General features: G+C 54.1%; 1 protein-coding gene across 1 annotated transcript in view; it reads left to right on the top strand.

Moving 5' to 3' along the window:
- Positions 1-1,450: 1,450 nt before the first annotated feature.
- Positions 1,451-19,938, top strand: part of Padi6 (peptidyl arginine deiminase, type VI) — a 22,179-nt gene continuing 3,691 nt past the window's right edge. The window contains exons 1-14 of the mRNA XM_013033673.1: positions 1,451-1,542; positions 2,035-2,212; positions 3,091-3,163; positions 4,217-4,284; positions 4,697-4,799; positions 5,933-6,058; positions 11,723-11,898; positions 12,078-12,181; positions 14,005-14,116; positions 15,162-15,269; positions 15,437-15,591; positions 16,258-16,411; positions 16,520-16,643; positions 18,227-18,297. Of these exons, the coding sequence (XP_012889127.1) occupies positions 1,451-1,542; positions 2,035-2,212; positions 3,091-3,163; positions 4,217-4,284; positions 4,697-4,799; positions 5,933-6,058; positions 11,723-11,898; positions 12,078-12,181; positions 14,005-14,116; positions 15,162-15,269; positions 15,437-15,591; positions 16,258-16,411; positions 16,520-16,643; positions 18,227-18,297 (1,644 nt within the window). The remainder of the gene's footprint in view (positions 1,543-2,034; positions 2,213-3,090; positions 3,164-4,216; positions 4,285-4,696; positions 4,800-5,932; positions 6,059-11,722; positions 11,899-12,077; positions 12,182-14,004; positions 14,117-15,161; positions 15,270-15,436; positions 15,592-16,257; positions 16,412-16,519; positions 16,644-18,226; positions 18,298-19,938) is intronic.

Raw genomic sequence — 19,938 nt, 5'->3', positions numbered from 1 at the left:
AGGTGCCATGGGCCCAGTGGGACAGGCCAAGCACCTGATGCCACCCAGAGGGAATTTGAGGGTTTTCCTGGCCAGCTCTCTACCTCCAAGGAGCAACTAAAGCAGCCCATTCAGGGCTGCTGTACTGACGGCAGAATCCTTCCCTCATGCAGGGATTTTCACTTTGAGGCTTGAACAGGCCTGACCCCTCTCCCTCCTCCCCACCCCAAGTCTTCCTCAGAGCCCAAACTCCAGGACAGCGGGCGGGGGGGGGGGGGTTGGTACTAATGACCAGCAGCTGCAGGGGTCAAAGCAGGCTTCGAACTCAGCTCCCGCCTAACATAGCCATGCCTGATGTAAAACGCAAAGCTTTTCTCCAAACTGGACCAGGAAGGAAGATCAGCAAGGGCCGGGATCCTATGTAGCACAGACTCTTTGTTAGGTTTAATGAATAAGAGGGCTGGCCAAGCGCTCAGGACTCATGCCTGGCATCCTAGCTACCCAGCAGACTGCAATCTGAGCATTGTGGTTTGAATTCAGAGAGTGCAGAAAGGTCTGCCAGACTCCGATCTCCAATTAAGAGGCAAAAAAGCCAGACGTGGGGTTGCAGCTTAAGTAGTTGAGCACGTGTAGTTATGAGTGAGAAAGCCAATCAAGAAGCATAAGTCCGTGAGTTCTAGCACCAAAAACATAAGAAGGGAGGGCTGGGGCATGGGCAGAGCACCTGTCTAGCAAGCACAAGCCCTGATTTCAAACTCCCCCTCCCCCCCAAATCCTAAGCCTGTGTTCCACTGAGATGGACGGCAGCTGCCACCCATCCTGCCTCCCACTCATCCATTCTACTTACCTGGTGTTCCCCGCCCCGCCCCCCCCATTGTTTGGTTGACAGCTGTGGGCAACCAGCTCACCTGAATCACCAGGAACTAGATACAGCCAACAGCCCCTGTGTCGTTCCCCGCCCCCACTACTCCAGGGAATTGCAATGTTACCAAACTTCCCTGATGGTTTTTGTCACCACCCTGGCCTAGAGGTCCCTTGGTCCAGCCCTTTGCCCAGCGCTCCTCATTTACTTCCGGAAGCACGCACTCTACAAGTCCTAGATCTTGGGATGTTGCGTCCCAACCATGGCTCCAGCTTATCCCCCTGACCTGCAGATATTTCTGCCTGATGGCTTCTAGAAGAGTCTTTGAATGAGTCTGTTCATGCATCAACTTCCCACCCTCCTCCTCCTCCCGGCTGAGGGCGGCCAGCCTTGGAGAGCACAGACACTGCTGATAAATCACCCCTTCTCATCTCCCCTACCCCTGTGCACCCCACCGAGGAGCAGCAGCCACACCTGGATGGGGGGGGGGGTGAAGCCTCCCTCTGCTTAATAAGGGGGCGGGTTAGAGAGGCCCACGACCCATAGCAGGGGAGAGCGGGCACACGCTCGGGCCTTCTGGGTGCTGCGGTCGGCTTGGATAATCCTACCATGCCTGTCCAGCATCTCATCCATCTGTCCTTGGACAGCCCTGTCCACGCCGTCTGTGTACTGGGCATGGAAGTCAGCGTGGACATCAATGGGTAAGGCTGGCACTGTGCTCACTGTCCCTGAGGATCAGGGGTTTTGGGGGACCCCAGGTTCGGGTCCCTAGAAGTCCTTCCCTTTTGTCACTGAAAGCTGGCTAAGTCCCTCGGCCCAGGGCTGGCCGGGCAGCGTGAGGGAATCAAGGGCCTTGGCACCTCTCTGCTCCTCTGGCGGGGGCTGATCCTGAGGAGGAGGCCAGGCAGCCCTGCCTTCCCCGGCGTCCTGGCTTAGATCTCCCTCGTCCCTGGCCCTCTTCCTTTTCTTACCAGGATAGCTCTGGGGCTCAGACACGGCCGCTCCCTCCTTGGGAGCTGGGGATTTGTAAAGGAACCTGGATGAGGCCGACATTGTTAGGGCCTTTCACCCCCCCAGCAGCAGCAGGCCTCTGCTTCAACTTCCCAGGGGCCAGAGGGCTGGGGGTCACCCCCACTCTGCGGGTGCCTGCCAGCCCGCGGAGGGACATCGTCTGCGCCTGACTCTGCCTTCAGGTGCGCCCCCACGGAGTGCACGTCCTTCACCATCCACGGCTCCCCCGGGGTCCTCATCGGCAGCTCGAGCACCGCCTTCACGAGGAAGGAGGACACTACGGTCTCGCGTCCGCTCCCCAGTCCCGCGCACGTGCCGCTGCAGATGCTCTCGCTCAGCTTCAGTGAGGACGAGGACAAGGTGAGAAATGGGTCTCACAGAACACGGGGCTGGTCTATGGGCTCTCTCTGGGGGGACAGGGGGTGGGGGAAGAGGTGCCTCAATGGGGCTCAATCTGGGCCGTAGGGCTAAACTTGCCCTCCCCGTGCAGTCAGAACCGGGTGGGGGGGTTGGCGCCCCGCTTTTATAGCTGCAGGTCCCCAGGCGACCCTGGCCCGGAACTTGAGGAGTGGGGGAGGGGGAGGCCTTGTTGGCAGCTGGCCAGAGGCTAATGTGGCTGATGGGCGTGTGATTCACTCCCTCTCCTTAAGTGTGTCCCTGGATGAGTCTCCTCTCCTGGGCTCAGCTGAGGAGGCTCAGCTGGGCCTCACCCACCTGAAAGCCGGTCAGAGCTCAGCCTCTACCACCAGGAGGGGGCAGCAGAGGGGAGGCCCAGCCTTGGAGGAGCAAACAGGAGAACCTGCAGGCCAAGGCTCTGGATGGAGTTGAAGTGGAAGCCAGGGCTGAAGGGTGGTCTCTGGAAGGAGTGGCTGGGACATGACTGGCCCAATCCCCAGGGGTGTCCCCTCCTCCAGGCAGCTGGAGCTGTCGGAGGGCCTGCCTGAGGGAGTCAGGAGACAGGGTCCCAGGAGCATGACAGCACTTGGGCGATGCCCTGGCAGCCGGGATCTCTTCTGGGCAAGGGAGGGAGTAGACACCCCTGAACACACCTGCAGGGCCAGTTGTGCAACAAGACATCAAAGGGCCGGGGTGCCATGGCAGTTTGAGTGCCAGGTCCCCCAGGCCAGCTCCCCAGGAGATGTTGGGAACGCGACACTTGAACCATGAATTCAAGGTCACGTCCCTTGGCCTGTGGCTCTGCTCCCTGTGTGCCACAGATCCTGGTGCTGTCTCCACAGGTGGAGGTGTCCTACTTCTGCCCCAATGAGGACAGCCCTGCCGCCACCGCTGTGCTGTACCTCACCAGCATCTGTGAGTACGGCTTCCCCTAGGGACCCGGCCCCCCCTTCACAGGAGAGCGGAGGCTTTGCCCAGCCAGAGGAACCGAGGACCCGGCCTATGGCTGTGCCTCCTGGGTTCCTGAGCCGATTGCAATCGGACCTCTACCGCTGCTATGTCTCCTAATACCTCCCTACTTCAGGGTCTGCGGCCTCCAATGCCAGTCCCTTCTTGACAATTCTATCCACCTGCTCCTTCCCAGGATGCTTTGCAGGACTCTTCCTCCTGTGGGCCAGGGAAAGTCTTCCAGGCCCACCTGGCTTAGATGCCCCTCCCCCATCCCATCCTCACCCCCAGTCTTCAGTCAGGCAGTGCCGATTAGCTATCGCCTATCACAACATAGTTTCTTAGGTGTCTAATGTAACAGAGGCCAAATCAAAGTGGTTTTCCTTCTTTCAAACCTACCTTTCTAGTAGCTTCCCTGGTGTAGTCTATGGTCGCTTCGGCCTGCTTGCTGCTCAGGCTGGGAACCTTGGAAATGCCTTTAGTCTCTGCTCAGCCTGTCAATCTGTGGGTCTTGATGAACTCTCTTCCCATGCTCTCACCCTGGTCTAAGCCTCCATCCCTTGTCTCCATTGGCACATCTCCCATTGACGCTGCTGCTTTTGCTCTTCTGTAGGGCTTGGCTTGGTCTAGCAGCCAAGTGTATGCGTGCGTGTATGTGTGAGAGTACAAGATAGTTCTGGGGTTGAACTCAAGGCCTTCCACCCTTGCTTGGCTTTGTTTGCTCAAGGCTGGCACTCTACCACTTGAGTCACACTTCCATTTTGGGCTTCTTTTTTTGCTGGTTAGTTGGAGATTAGAGGCTCATGGACTTTTCTGCCCCCAGCTGGCTTTGAACCTTGATCTCCAGATCTCAGCCTCCTGAGTAGCTAGGATTACAGGCATGAGCCACCAGTGCTCAATTAGTGCCTCAGTTCCAAGTCTTCAACTGCTTTTGTGTTAGGCAGATCAAAGCCAGTGGCTAGCCACAGCTTGTGGGTCATGTCCAGTCTGGATGGTTGAGATGCCCCATTTGCTTTTCAGACGTCTCCCTGGACGCGGACATCTACCGCGATGGGCAGCTGGAGATGGCAAGCGACAAGCTGGCAAAGGTGAGATGCTGCCCAAGAGCCGGTGGGGCCCACCCCTGCCCCACCCGACCTCCAGAGCCTCGGTTACACTGCATGTCAGGGCTGAAGTCGATTAGTGGCTTCGCCCCAAGCCAGGTTTCCAGCAACTCTAGATACTCCTCACCTGGTCAGCTGGATCAGGGTTCACTGCCAGCCTGGTGGGGCGCACCTCTTCAATTTGCCCCACTTGCCTGGCACTAAGCTAGGTAGAGCTGGGAGCCTGGATCAGATCTTCCCTCTCGGCTCCTGGCCTGAGGTGGACACCTCAACCTCTGTCCTGACACGTTCCTAGGGCAGAGGGGAAAGGCTGGCTCTGGCCTTGGTGGGCGCTGGCATGGGAGGAGCTGAAGGTATATGTGGTATCTTCCTGAGTTGATATGCGTATCATTTGCAGAAAAAGTGGGTGTGGGGGCCCAATGGCTGGGGCGCCATCTTACTGGTGAACTGCAACTCTGTCGATCTGAGCCAAGTCACAGACAAGGCCATCTTCTCCAAAGGTGAGCCTGCTGGCCCCTCCAACCCCTCCTCAGCCAGGCCCCACCCCGGACACAGGCAGAGTTCCTTTGGGTGGATCAGGTCTCCAGTCTTGAGAGTTGGGTGGTGGTAGAGTGCTTGCCTAGCATAGGTCTTGTTTTTGTGCCAGTACTGGGGCTTGAACTTGGGGTCTAGGCACTGTCCCTGAGCTGTTTAGCTGGTATTCTTACCACTTGAGCTACTGCTCCACTTGCAGCTTTCTGTTGTTTGGTTGGAGATAAAAGGCTCATAGACTTTTACCTGCCCAGACTGGCTTTGAACTGTGATCTCAGATCTCAACCTCCCAAGTAGCTAGGATTACAAATGTGAGCCACTGGTGCCACTTTGTCCTGTTCTTGAGAGCCCTAGCACCCTCCCACAGGCATACCACATGTACTGATCTCCTCCACAGCTGTTTTGTGGTAACAGATCATGTGGCTTTGTGGGAAGAGCCTAGGCTATCCTGGGGTTTGAACTCTGGGTCTCACACTTGCTAGACAGGTGCTCTTCCACTTGAGCCATACATCCAGTCCTTTTTTTGGGGGGGGCTGGTCGTGGGGCCTGAACTCTGGGCCTGGGCGCTGTCCCTCAGCTCTTCAGCTCAAGGCTAGCGCTCTACCACTTGAGCCACAGCGCCACTTCCGGCTTTTTTTTCTTTTTGCTTATGTGGTGCTGAGGAATCGAACCCAGGGCCTCACGCATGCAAGGCAAGTGCTCTACCACTGAGCCACCTTCCCAGCCCCACATCCAGTCCTTTTGCTCTGGTTATTTTTGAGATAATTCCTTTTGGACCAATTAAAACATGCACTACCACCTGTTTATGCTTCTGATTGTAGCTGGGATGATGGGCATGTACCACCATGGCACAGATTTTTTGTTTGTTGTTGTTGAGATGGGAGTCTCACTTTCTTGCCCAGGCTGGCTTGGAACTGTGATCCTCCAAATCTCTTGGCTTCTGAGTACCTGGATTATAGGTGTGTAGCACTGAGCCCAGCCAAACACATAGGCTTTAATGTCAAGATGTCAGTGTTCCTTTGCACCAACCTCCACCTTGGTTTCTGTCACTTCCAGCCCTGGGACACCAGGGTCTGAAGTTGGTGTCTTTTCTTTTGCCCAGAAATAAAGACTCTGGCTGAAGTGACTCTGACTGTCCAAGGCCCCAGCAGCACCTTAAAGAACTATGGGCTGGTCCTCCACACCTCTGAGGAAGAGGCGAAGAAGATAAGAATCTACTGGCCCCAGGGTAAGGATCCCAACTCCAAGTCTTCCTAGGCCCCCTGGGGGCTGGGATGAGATGGGCCCTCACCACCTCTAGGTCTCAGAAGGGTCCTGCTGTGAGCCCAGAGCTTCAGACCAGGGGCTGCCATGGAAGGAATTGCGTCCTGGAATTCTCTGCTGCCACCAACGTAAAATGGAGCTGTTGGCACCTATTCTGTAGGATTCTTGCAGCTAGGAGAGGAGCAATTTGTTCTAGCTGATAGGACAGCCATCGCCTTAGAGAACCTCTCCTCCCAGTAGCCTCCACCCGAGGAGTTATCTGTATTTGAGTGTGTGTGTGTGTGTGTGTGTGTGTGTGTGTGTGTGCGCACGTGCGCTCATGCACACCTGCGCCAGTACTAGCGCTATAACTTGGGGCTGTAAGTTGTCCTTCAGCTTTTTCCCTCAAGGCTGGGATTCTACCACTTGAGCCCACAACTCAACCTGGGGCTTTGTGGTGGTGAATTGGACAGAAGAGTCTTCGTGGACTATTTCCTGCCCAGGCTGGCTTTGACCTGAGAGCCTCCTGTCTCAGCCTCCCGAGCAGCTAGGCTTGCAGCTGAGCTGGTAGGGATGAAAGCTGTATTCTGGAGACCCTCGCTATACTGAACTTTCAAAATTCAGGCGCCAAGAAACCCAAGTGGTGTGCCTGTCCTGGCGCCTACATCCCAGGCCGCCCTTCACCCCCTGCCTGCCTGCCTCCCCTGGAGGTAGGCGCTCACCCTGTCCTGCAGCCTGCTGGTCGGGTGCTGGGTTAGCAGTAGACATGTCTGCAAGTCACCCTTAAGTCTTGACTTGCAATGGCTGGTGGCTTGGTTGAATGCCTGAGTTTCTCAGGTTGAGATTTAACGGAGTCAGAGTCTATGCTTCCTTCCCTACTGATGTGTGGGCCTCAGTCTGTCATCCTCCATGCCAGGGCCTCTAAGTCCAAATGCATTGCTGAACTTGGAATCTGAGCGCATGCAGAACAGGCTACGTGGATTGGTTCTCATATGCTAGGGGTCAATCATGGAGAACTGGGTTGTCTAGGCCTAGCTTAGGCTAGGAGGGCTACGCTAGCTGAGTCATCCAGTATAGAAAGCTCAGACTACATGGTCCCCAGAAGCCTCCCAGAGGGTCACACACTGTACTTAATCATGAGTACCCTGCATAGTGACCCTCCTGGTCCAAGACAGGGACTTGGACTTGGGATCTGATGCTTTTGCTCCTTGGCTGGTGCTCTACCACCTGAGTCATACCTCCAACCACAACCTGTTCTCTCATTGAAAACTCCTATTGGAACCAGGCACTTGGCGGCACACAGCTGTAATCATAGTTAGGAGGCTAAGATGGAAGGATCAAGATTCAAAGCCAGCTCAGGCAGGAGAGTTGATGAGACTACTGGCTTTTTTTCCAGCAAATTAGAGATAGATCTGAAGATGGAGCTCATGGGGTAGAGTTACCAGCCTTGAGTGAAAAAGCTAAACAAGAGGGTAAAGCCCCGAACTCAAGCCCTAGTACCAGCACAAACAAAATGCTTGGGAAGAATGCAGGTTAGGGAGAAGTCAACATGGGCTTTCACAAAGACCTTCAAGCGATGCTAAAGTTGACATAGTCTAGAATCTGAGGTTTCCAGAGAAATAGACACAGCAGACAGCTGGAGAAACAAGAACCTTGAAAGCATGGTAGCACGTTCTACAGGAGTAAGATGGCCAAGGATATGGCAGATGGTGATTGGTGGGGGCTTGGCGGTAGACTCTGGCCTAGCCTGTGCAGGCCCTGGGCCATCCCCAGTAGAGCTAAGGTTGCCACATCCTAAAGTGAGACCTTAGGTTGTGGCAGCTTGTCTTGCTGTTGAGATGAGATTTAAAGACCTGGCAGAGCTGAGGTATTTTTCCAGAAGAGTAGAGGAGGAGAAGCTGGGGTTGATGGTGCGTGGAAGAGAGCAGAGGCGACCCGGGCACCTATAATCCTAGCTACTCGGGAGGCTGAGATCTGAGGATTGTGGTCCACTGTCATCCTGGTAGGAAAGTCAGACTCAGACATCAAAATACCAGAAGTAGGGCTGTGGTTCAAGTGGTGAGAGTACTAGCTTTGAGCACCAAAGCTCAGGGACAGTGCCCAGCCCCTGAGTTGAAGCCCAGGGCCAGTGTGCACACACAGACACACCAGGGTCTGAGAAGGGGAGCAAGCGATGAGGAAGATGTCAGAGCTGGCATGGGCATAGACTGAGTGAAAGGGTCAGGAATGGCCTGTCTGGAGATGGCATGTGGACCGAGATTATTGGCGTCGACACCTAAGGTGGTACAGAACGTTGAAACGAGGTTAAGGATGTTTTGTTCTGTGGCGTCCAGGACCAGGACGGCCTATAGAATGAGGGCAAATGGCATTATATGGTGGCATGTGCTCCCTAGGAGGTGATTCTTGGATGATCTGTGCCACCTCGAAGCCCAGTGGTTCATGGCAGGTAGAAGAAAGCGTGGCCAAATTACCAGCATTTGCCCTATGCCCTGAGGATCCCTGGAAGTCCAGCCCAAGGGTGCTGAGCCCAGAGAGGACCGGGGCAGGAAGAGGCTCTGTTAAGGTGACTGCTGTCTGACCCATAGGGCGGATGGTTCCCCCTCCCTGTCTAATAGAAGGACACCACACGCCATAAATGAACTGCAGTGGGAGGATACATAAGAGCCTGCGAGCTAGAGCCAAATCATCTTGATCTGGTCAGTCCAGATCGAGGCAGTGAAACAGTGGTTTTTGTTTAGTGGTGGTAGGGATGAAAGCCAGGGCCTTACTCATGTTAGCTAAGTGCCTATCACTAGCCATAACCCCCAGCCTGCTCAAAATGTGAACTGTGCTCACACCTGTAATCCTGGCTACTCGGAAGGCTGAGATTCAGAAGACTGAGGTTCAAAAGCCAGCCTAGGCAGAGAAGTCTAAATGGCAAAACAGTGAGGCTTAGGGATGGCTCAAGCGGTAGAGCACTGGCTGTGAGCAAGAAAGCTTAAGTGTGAAGCCCAGTTTTCAAGTCCCCTTCCTGCTATAAAGAGTAACGAGGACTGGGTGCCTGTGGCTCACACCTGTAATCCTAGCTACTCAGGAGGCTGAGATCTGAGGATCACGGTTCAAAGCCAGCCTGGGCAGGAAAGTCTGAGACTCTTATCCCTAATTAGCCAGCAAAAAGCTGGACGTGGTACTGTGACTCAAGTGGTAGAGCAGCAGCCTTGAATAATAAAGGTAAGGGTTTGCCACAAAAACGTACACAGATGGGTCCCTCTTGACTTGCCTGCCCTGTGGTGAATCCTCTTGAGAGGAATGGCCAAGAGGAGCCTGGTTCTTCAGGGCAGGTGGTGGTCTTGCGCTTGTAGCTGGGTTCTCACTGGACTGGTGACCAGCCATGGTCCAGCCCAGGTCTCTGGGAAGGCCTCATTATCAAGAGGGCAGGGTCTGTGCTGGGGAATCCCAATGGAAAACTCTGCCTTGTCCAGTCCTGTGTCTTTCCCCCAGGAGACCTGGTTTGATGGGGAGTGGGGGGTGGGGGTGGGGGAATTGAAGCTTCTAGTTGCCAGGAGTGTTGTCAGCCCAGCACCTGAAGCAAGAGGGGAGAGGCTGGGCCTGTGGCCAACATGGGGAGAGGGAGGAGGTCTGCCTGGAGGTCACTGACCATAGCCAAGCAAGAGGCCAGTGTCTGACCAGGAATGGCTGTGTATGTAGGAGGAAGTGGAGGCCTGAGGAGGTGGTGACCAGATCGTTCTGGGTCTTGGTTGGCCAGCATAGTCAGTTAGGAGTCCCTGGGGCAAGAATCCACCCGAAGGCTTCGTACAGGGAGCAGGTGTCTGCATGGCAGCTGTCATGTCAAGAATGGGTGAGGAGGGCGGAGGTCACCATGCATCCAGGCAGGAGGTCGGAGTGGCCAGGTGGGCAAAGCTGGAGGCTGTGGGTCAGATGATCTCGTGATAGATAAAGGCAAAGCTTAGGATCTAGCCATGGGAGGCCCCCATGGTGTGTGGGGTCACCTGCTTTTCATCTTAGGAACAGATTTCAAATGAGAGACCATAAGAACCTTGCATTTTGTTGGTTTCATTTTGGTGGTTTTGTGCTTGTCTTGGGGCATGAATTCAATGCCTGGACGCTGTCCTTTAGCTTTTTTGCTCTAGGCTAGTGCTCTACCATTTGAGCCACAGCTCCACTTCTGGCTTTTTAATGGTTAATTGGAGATGAGTCTCATGAATTTTCTGCCTATGCTGGCCTTGAAACTTGATCTTCAGATCTCAACCTCATAAGTAGCTAGGGTTACAGGGGTAAGCCACTAAGTACCTGGCTAAAATCCTGCTTCCTTTTTTTTTTTTTTTTTTTGGTCAGTCGTGGGGCCTGAACTCTGGGCCTGGGCGCTGTCCCTCAGCTCTTCAGCTCAAGGCTAGCGCTCTACCACTTGAGTCACAGCACCATTTCCTGCTTTTTCTACTTACGTGGTGCTGAGGAATCAAACCTTCATGCATGCAAGGCAAGCACTCTACCACTGAGCCACCTTCCCAGCCCCTGCCTTCCCTCTTTTTTTTTTTTGCCAGTTCAAAGTTTGAACTTTAGGCCTCACGTCTTGCTTGGCTTGCTCATTTGGCTGGTGCTCTACCACTTGAATCATGCCTCCAACCTAGCTTTTCTCTAATTGGAAATAGTCTGGTAGACTTTCCTGCCTAGGCTGGCTTTGGGCTGTGATCCTCAGATCTGTCTCCTGAGTAGGTATGATTATAGGCATGAATCACTGCCCAACAGACCCCATATTTTCCTAGTGCTAGTCCTGGGGCTTGAACTCAGGGCCTGGACACTGTCCCTGACCTTTTTGCTCAAGGCCAGTGCTCTACCCTTTGAGTCACAGCTCTACTTCTGGCTTTTCTTTTTTCTTTTTTTTTTTTTAGTAGTTTACTGGAGATAACCTCATGGACTTTCCTGCCCAGGCTGGCTTTGAACTGCGATCTTCAGATCTCAGCCTCCTGAGTAGCTGGGATGACAGGTGTGAGCCAGTGGCACCCAGCAGACCCTGCCTTTTCTTTGGAGCTCTTAACTTGGGAGTGGCATCTATCCTTTTTTTTTTTTTTTTTTTTTTGGTCGGTCGTGGGGCTTGAAATCTGGGCCTGGGCGCTGTCCCTCAGCTCTTCAGCTCAAGGCGAGCACTCTACCACTTGAGCGACAGCGCCACTTCCAGTTTTCTGGTGGTTTATTGGAGATAGGAATCTCACAGTCTTTCCTGCCCGGGCTGGCTTTGAACCGCGATCCTCAGATCTCAGCCTCCTGAGTAATCTATCCTTTCTTCTACTGGAAGTTTGACTTTCCCAGCTGAGGCTGCCTTTGTACAAAAAAATCTTGCTTTGAGGACTTTACTAGATTCCCCCCTAAAGCTGGATTTGTGGATCAGATGTAGAACCACCTGCTGCGAGTCTTTGCCCCGACTGAGCCCTGCAAATGAAGGTATTTCCACGTCCCTGCCTCCTGACAGATCTTGGGCCTTCAGTGGGTATTGGTGCCTAACTGTCCGATCTTTAGAAACAAGAGCTGTTCAGCTCCTGCCTGCCTGGAGCTCAGCCTGGCTCCTGGCCCCAGGCGGACGCCAATTCTCCACCTAGCCAATGGGAGAAGCAGCCCTGGGCCGCTTCAATGGTCATTGTCCTTCTGTCTCTAGAAGATGCCCAGTCTACATTCAAGCTGGTGGTGGGCCCCAGCCAGCATTTCCACACCTTGTCACCCCTGGAGAGTATGGAGCAGACCTTGTATGCGGAGGCCATTGACTTTCCCAGCAGCAGCTTTTCGGGTCTGATTTCCTTCTCTCTCTCTCTGGTGGAGCAGCCTCAAGACTCGGTATGTCTGTTGCCAAGTAGGTAAGGAACCCTGGGATGGGGACCGAAGGGGAGGAAAAGCATCTTCCACACCTGGGCGGGCGGTAGGATGTTTCAGTGGAAGACAATGGGCTTCAGGCCTCGAGGAGGGGAGGGGAGAGAGCAGAGCCAGCTTACCACTGACCTAGTCTTCTGTCACAGGCAATCCCCGAGACCCCGATATACAAAGACACTGTAGTGTTCCGGGTAGCACCCTGCATCTTCATGCCCAGTACCCAGATGCCTCTGGAGGTCTACCTGTGCAGGTAGGACCCCCATCCCCAGCCCAGGACTGCCTACACTGCACCCTAAGTGTGCAGATGGAGTTGGTTAACTAGACAGCTCACTAGGAGACCGCATCTGTCCATCTAAGCTGCCTGGACCCCCTTCAAGAGTCTGGGCAGGCCAGGCGCCTGTGGCTCATACCTGTATTCCTAGCTACTCAGGAGGCTGAGATCTGAGGATCATGGTTCAAAGCCAGCCCGGGCAAGGAAAGTCCGTGAGACTCTTATCTCCAATAAAACCACTAGAAAGGGCTGGGAAGATGGCTCAGTGGTAAAGCGCTTGCCTTGCATGCCTGAGGCCCTGGGTTCGATTCCTCAGCACCACATAAAAAGAAAAAAAGCTGGAAGTGGCGCTGTGGCTCAAGCAGAATGCTCGCCTTAGCTGAAGAGTGAGGGATAGTGCCCAAGCCCAGAGTTCAAGCCCCACAACCGACCAAAAAAAAAAAAAGTCTGGGCAGGCATGGAGGAGTTTGAGGGTCCTAGATACAGCAATGCATGGTGTGGTCTCATCCATGGTGTGGGCTGTGGGTTTTTTTTTTTTTTTTTTTTTTTGCGGAAATTGGAACAGGCAAACAGCATGATTTCAGGCAATATAAAATACTTTGGGATTTCAGTCTTCCTGGAATCCTAGTTACTCAGGAGGCTGAGATGTGAAGATTGAGGTTCAAAAATAGCCTGGGCAGGAAAGCCCATGAGACTATTTCCAATGGATGGGGACGCTTGAGTCTCCCAAAAGGGTGGTATTCAGGCACCGCTTGACCCAGTTCAGCCACCGATCATCTGCGAGATGGGGAAAGGGAAAGGATGGACAGCCCACCTTGAAGGACCTGGGTCTGTCCTTTGGCTCCCCTCCCCCTTACTCGATGCTGTCTCTACCACTTAAGTCACAGCTTCACTTTTGGCTTTTTGCCTGTTGATTGGAGATAAATATTTCTCATGGACTTTCCTGCTCATGCTGGCTTTAAACCTCAATCTTCAGCTTCCTGCATTAAGGAATACAAACATGAGCCACTGTCGCCTAGCTCTTTTCTTGTGTGTGTGTGTGGCGGTACTGGTGGTTTGAACTTGGGGCCTTAAGCTTCCTAGACAGGCACTCTACTGCTGAGTCATGCCCTTAGCCCTTAGCACCCCAATTTTTGACACTTTAACGAGTATGGCCTTGTTCACATTCAAAGCACAGGGATCCATTTTGTTCATAAAACTGGAAGATGGGAATGGAAAGGTGGCTCAGTGGTAGAGCGCTTGCCTTGCATGCATGAGGCCCTGGGTTTGATTCCTCAGCACCACATAAACAGAAAAAGCCAGAAGTGGTGTTGTGACTCAAGTGGTAGAGCGCTAGCCTTGAGCTGAAGAGCTGAGGGACAGCGCCCAAGCCCAGAGTTCAGGCCCCACGATGGACAAATAAACACAAAAACTGGAAGTTCTTCATGCGCTTGGGGCTTTAGATTCCATATGGACCCGCAGTGGTGGCGCTGTGTGTGGTGGTGCTGAGATGCCAGGGGCGTTCATGATCCTTCCGTGGTCCCCATGCATCTACAATAACCTTCCTGGTCACCTCTAGAGACCACTTAGCTTCTTGGGGAACAAGAGACTCCACCAGTCCTGGGGTTGGAGTTGGAAGAGCCCCCGGGCAGGAAGACATGCAGGGGATGACTGATGGACAGGCGATAGGGCGGGGCTTCCCTGGGCAGGCGGTGGATGGCTACTGTGCTCACCAATGGGCTGGCAGAGGCCCTTGGCCCCGCCCTCCGGGACAGGGTGGTTGGGAGCAGGGAGGTCAGAGGCGGCTTCCTTTCCCATGGCAGAGAGCTGCAGCTGCAGGGTTTTGTGAGCTCAGTGACAGAGCTGAGTGAGAAGATGAATGTCCCGGTGGCAACTGTGTATGAGGATCCCAACCGCCTAGGCAGGTGGCTCCAGGTAACACCCTACTTGGGGACACATGGTGGTGGGGGGAGGGGCGTCAGGCAGGGCCACCGCACATGTGACCCACACAGGCTCCATGACCCCTCTTTCATGGAGGGCTTTGCTGAAATAAGTTGGCAAAGTCCTGTGAACATGAGGAATAAAGCTTAGAGCGCAGCCCCCTACCTACCCCCTTGCCCCTCACCCCCAAACCCTGGGTGCCGTAGGCTCCGATGCCCTCACTGCAGGCTCTGCATAGCGCTAGGCCCAGAACCACCCCGGCTCTGACAACACTGGAGCATCTGCCACGGGCTGGTGCACCACGCTAAGGCCAGAGAGAAGGCAGAATGGAGCAGGTGAATGGGTACCTGGGCTCCAGCAAGGCCCTGGGCTCAGAGCACAGTGAGAAACCAAAAGAGATGGTCAGTTCTCAGACCCACCTAGGCCGTTCAAGGAGGCTTGGAAATCCTTGAATGAAACCCAAGAAAGCAGGGAACTACTTGTGCAAGGATCGCTGTCAAGGAGGGCTGGGCACCGTGTGAAGCACAGGCCAGAGGTGGGCAAGAAATCTAGAACAAGATGCATTTTGCTGAAAGGGAGGACACATCAGTGAAAGGTTGGTTTTAGGTTTTAAAAGGACACCCTACAGGGGCTGGGAACATGGCTTAGTGGTAGAGCGCTTGCCTAGCATGCATGAAGCCCTGGGTTCGATTTCTCAGTACCACATACACAGAAGAGGCCGGAGGTGGCGTTGTGGCTCAAGTGGTAGAGAGCTAACCTTGAGCACAGAGAGGCTCAGGGACAGTGCCCAGGCCCTGAGTTCAAGTTCCTGGACTGGCAAAAAAAAAAAAAATCACTCTAGAGGGGAGTGGCTTTGCGTTCTTATAATCCCAGCCTTTGTTTGGAAGGCTTGGGAGAATTCTATGTTTGAGGCCAGCCTCCTGCCCCTGAGAGGGAAGTACAATTTACAGGAAGCAGTGAGGTCCTTTTGCGCCTCTCAGGGAGCTGGGCATGGGCAGGAAGGTATGACGACCTCACAGTCCCTCCCTGTACCCTCTAGGACGAGATGGCTTTCTGCTACAGCCAGGCACCCCACGGGACCATCTCCATGGTCATCGATAGCCCTCGGACTGCCAAGCTGGAAGATTTTCCCATGAAATACTCACTGGTATGTGTGGGGCTTGGTTTGGCTGGGCTGATAGAGTCCAGCCTCTTGCTGCTGTCCAGTGCTGGGGGGGGGGGAGAGGGGAGGGGTGATGTGACAATCGAGAGAAAGGAAGAGTGGGGCTTGCAGCCACCCCCTCCTAATGCCCCTGTCCCCTCTCCATCCTCCAGAGCCCCGGTATTAGCTACATGACCCACTCGACAGAGGACCATCAGGTGGCCAGCCTGGACTCCGTGGGGAACATGATGGTATCTCCGCCAGTCAAGGCCCAAGGGAAGGATTACCCCCTAGGCAGGATCCTTATTGGCAGCAGCTTTTACCCCAGGTGAAGTCAACAGACCGGAGGTTGCCCCAGACGCCTTCAACAATCGAGGGGAGCCAGGCACTGGAGGCTCATGCCTGTAATCCTAGCTATGCGGGAGGCTGAGATCTGAGGATCAAAGTTCTGAAGCCAGACTGGGCAGAATGAGGCTCTTCAGCAAAAAGAGAAGTGGCAGTGTGGCTTAAGTGGCAGAGTGCCAGCCTTGAGCAGAAAAGTCCAGATGAGGGCAGAGTTTGAGCCCTGGTACTGGCACAAGCACACACGTGTGCGTGTGTGCGCATACACACACAGGCAGGATGGGGAGTTCTGGTAGACATCAATTTAAGCTGAAGCAAGGGTCCTTGAGTCTTCTCACATGAACCAGACTAGTGGTAGAAAAAAACAAGCTGTTCTTTCCTGGGTCAAGGTAATTGAATAGAAGCAAGCACAATTCAGTGTGGGACGTTTATTTCCACCAAAGAATGTGGTTCGATTTCCGCATGGCCATTCATCTGAAGCCTGCTGACAGGTGAATCTGGGCTTGATGTGGGAGCATCTGGTCATGTCCTGAGCTAGGTCAGAAGTAAAGGGTTGTGAGCATCCCCATTGCATGGCACAGCCTCCTCCAGCTGTGCCAGATCAGATGCTTAGCCAGCCGCCAGCTCAGACCCCATTCTTTCCATCTTCTAGTGCCATGAGCCGGACCATGGGCAAGAGCCTCCAAGCCTTCCTCTACGCCCAGCAGGTCCAAGCCCCACTGGAGCTCTTCTCAGACTGGCTGATGACTGGCCACGTGGATGAGTTCATGTGCTTCGTCCCTGTGGAAAACAGCAGAGACACAAAGGTGGGGAAGGGGGTGGAAAGGGTTTAGAGGACAGACGCAACAGGGGAGCCCCTTAGAACCTTCTAGGGGGCGGGAGGGGTGTAGCTTCTGATCCCTCTTGGTTTCCAGGACTTCCGGCTACTGCTGGCCAGCCCCAGTGCCTGCTATGAACTGTTTCAGAAGAAACAGAGAGAGGGCTATGGAAATGCGACTCTGTTTGAAGAGGTCAGAACTGACCAGCTCATTTCTAATGGTAAGGGAACCCCTTCGCCATACCCTCCTAGATGGCCAGCCTCAGCAGAAGGGAGATAGGAGAACCTGACTGTGGATGGGGTGCCTTTGGGGGCACCCAGCACCAAGGGGGACTCTGCGGGAACTGGGGTCCACACAGCTCCAGAAGTGCCGGGCATTTGGGTGGCACATGAGAACTTCTTTACATAGCATGTGGTGTGCATGCATGTGTGCGCATATGCACACAGCCCCTTGCAATACTGACTTCCTTCAGGGGGTGCTGGGTTAGGTGTCTCAGTCCCTTAAAGTACCATGTAAGTGGACACATAGGAATTGTGTGGCTGGTGCCATGGCATAAATGTAGGAACACATAGCCCAAGGCCAGTGGCTCATGCCTGTAATCCTAGCTACTTAGGAGGCTGAGATCTAAGGATTGTGGTTCAAAGTCAGCCCGAGTAGGAAAGTCCATGAGACTTCTCTCCAATTAACCACTCAAAAATCAGAAGTGGAGCTGGGTGCCTGTGGCTCACACCTGTAATCCTAGCTACTCGGGAGGCTGAGATCTGAGGATTACGGTTCAAAGCCAGCCTGAGCAGAAAAGTCCGTGAGACTCTTATCTCCAATAAACCACTAGGAAACCAGAAGTGGCGCTGTGGCTCAAGTGGTGGAGCTCTTACCTTGAGCTAAAAAGTGCAGGGACAGCGCCCAGGCCCAGTGTCAGAAGTGGTGCTGCGGCTCACAGTGGTAGTGTCAGCCTTGAGCAAAAGCTCAGGGATGGCGTCCAGGCCTTGGGTTCAAGACCTAATGATGTCACATGCACAAATACACAAGTAGGAATATGAAAGTGTACCTTTCCCAAACAAGGAGAAAGGATTTTCTCCAGAAAGGATAGTTCTCTAGACCCTCAAGATGTGAAGTATAGTCTGAGAGTCAGTGGATTTGTGTCTTGGAGGTAAACAGAAGTGTGGGATGGGCTGGAGTGCCGGTGGCTCACACCTGTACCTCCAGCTACTCAGGAGGCTGAGACCTGAGAGGATCATGGTTTGAAGCCAGCTTGGACAGGAAAATCCAGACATTTATCTCTAACCAGCACAAAGTGAAGTGTAGTACAAGAGCACCAGCCTTGAGCAGAAAAAAAAAATATGAGGCCCTGTGTTCAAACCCTGGGACTGTGTGGGACGTGCACCCCCGTTCAGGCCTCTTGACCAGTTGGGATCCTCCTGGCCACAGGAACACAGTAGAAGATGGTCTTTAGTGTGGACCATGACAGTCACCCCAGAGCTGATGTGCAAGTTGGCATCCTTGCCCCAGAAACAGCAACTAAGGAATGAAGTTAACGTGTCTCTCTGGGCTGCACAGGCCTAGTAACGGCCAAGGGGACCAGCTGAGGGGCCCAAGGCACCCTGCAGCTATGTTCTGGGCTACCTTGCTCAAGGCAGGGTCATCACCTGCTGGCAGTAAATCTGCCTGGGATTTCGGATGCAGTCCCCCCAGGACCAGCCAGGCCACTCAACCATGGTCACTGGTCCCAGGATGCAGCCCATTGGCTGCATCAACTCTGGACGGTTCTACCCATTCCTGACCCTCCCAGGCCTTTTCCTACAGGGCGCAAGGCCAAAACCATCGATCAACTCCTGGCTGATGAAAAGTTGAGGAAAGAGAATGACTACGTGGAGGTAGGCCGGGTTGTGGGAACTTGTCCCAAGAAGGGGCTGGCATTGTGGGCTCCCTGGGAAGGGTCTGGCCTGCCCCTACGGGGGTGGGGGTAGGAGGCAGCTGCCAGGCCATGGGTGGCCTCCAGGAGGGATCTAGACTTCAGGGATGGGGGAGGGGGAAGGGGGAGAGACTGGACCTAGTGGGAAGGATTGGAGGTGGCCAATCAGGGACCAATTCAGTCCTGTGGGGGCAGTTTGCCCCACCCATCTCCATTCATATAAGGCTGAGTGTCAAGACCACTTGTCTCTTCCCAAGTCAGAAAAGCCCTGACAGTCTGGACCAGCTCCAAATTGAGCACTGACAATGCTCTGGTCATTGTGTATGATGTCTGAGGCCTGGGGTGACACTACAAAATAGAACCCATCCTGCCTACAGGACAAAAAGGCTCAGAGACTAGGCAGCAGTCTGAGATGAGGTTGAGCTGAGTCTGAACCCAAGTTCCCAAGTTCATGTTCGTGTGTGTGTGTGTGTGTGTGTGTGTGTGTGTGTGTGTGTGTATTATTCTGGGGCATGAACTTGTCCCCGAATAATTTTGCTCAAGACTCTATAACTTGAGGCACAGCTCCACTTTTGGATTTTTGCTGGTAAATTGGAGGTGAGAGTCTCATGAACTTTCCTGCCTAGACTGGCTTTAAACCATGATCCTCAGCTCTTAGCCTCCTGAGTAGCTAGGATGACAGGCGTGAACCACTGGCACCAGGCTGGCTGTGCTACTCTTAACTTACTGGTGTGCTTTCCTAAGGAAGATCAGCTGAGCTCAGATTTCCTGACAGGCCCGCGTTCCACCGCCCACCTTCCCCTCATCCTGCTGTTGCAGTTCTGAGGTGCCACGTAGGGGTCGCTAGGCCCCAGACCTCTTAGCTGACTCACTGGCTTTGAGAAGTAGCGGCCCCTGGAGAGAGGGCCCCGCTTCTGGGAGGAAAGACAGTTCTAAGGAGGGAAGGGCAATTTTTGCCCAAGGTGTCGTGGCATCAAACTGGCTTTGCTCTGGATCCTCATGGCTCCCGGGCAATGTGCGCTCTGCCGCTGTGCCCTGTGGAATCGGAAGAGGCCACCTGAACTGACGAGCTGGGTATTGGCTGGCCAAGACAGTGTCTCTGAGCGGCTGGCTGAATGTTCCTGTTGTGATACCCCATCTCCAGATCCACGGGTGCCCAGGGACTGAGGAGAACGGGGAGGAGTTCAAGGCGGGGACTGGCTACTTAGGCAGTTTCCTGGGCTTGGGAGCCCCTGCTTTGTTCTCTGAATTACCCAAGTCCTCACTCTGGGGGTGGGGGGGGGTGGGGAGGGAACCACAAAAGGGGCAGAGTCAGGGCTGGAAGCTGCCCAAAGCTAACTGGCCTGCGCTCCTGCCTCCTAAGCCCAGGCTTTTCCTCAGAGGAGGCTGCTGTGTTTATCAGGGCCTGTGGGACTCCTGCATGCACACACAGTCTCGGTCTCTCGGTGTCTTTCTGTCTGTCTCTCTGTGTGTGTCTGTCTCTCTGTGTGTGTCTGTCTCTCTGTGTGTGTCTGTCTCTCTGTGTGTGTCTGTCTCTCTCTGTGTGTCTGTCTCTCTGTGTGTGTCTGTCTCTCTGTGTGTGTCTGTCTCTCTGTGTGTGTCT

This window comes from Dipodomys ordii, unplaced genomic scaffold (assembly GCF_000151885.1).
Source record: "Dipodomys ordii isolate 6190 unplaced genomic scaffold, Dord_2.0 Scaffold6, whole genome shotgun sequence".
Taxonomy (NCBI): domain Eukaryota; kingdom Metazoa; phylum Chordata; class Mammalia; order Rodentia; family Heteromyidae; genus Dipodomys; species Dipodomys ordii.
Note: the sequence above shows the minus strand (reverse complement) of the source record. Positions and strands in the feature narration are given on the sequence as shown.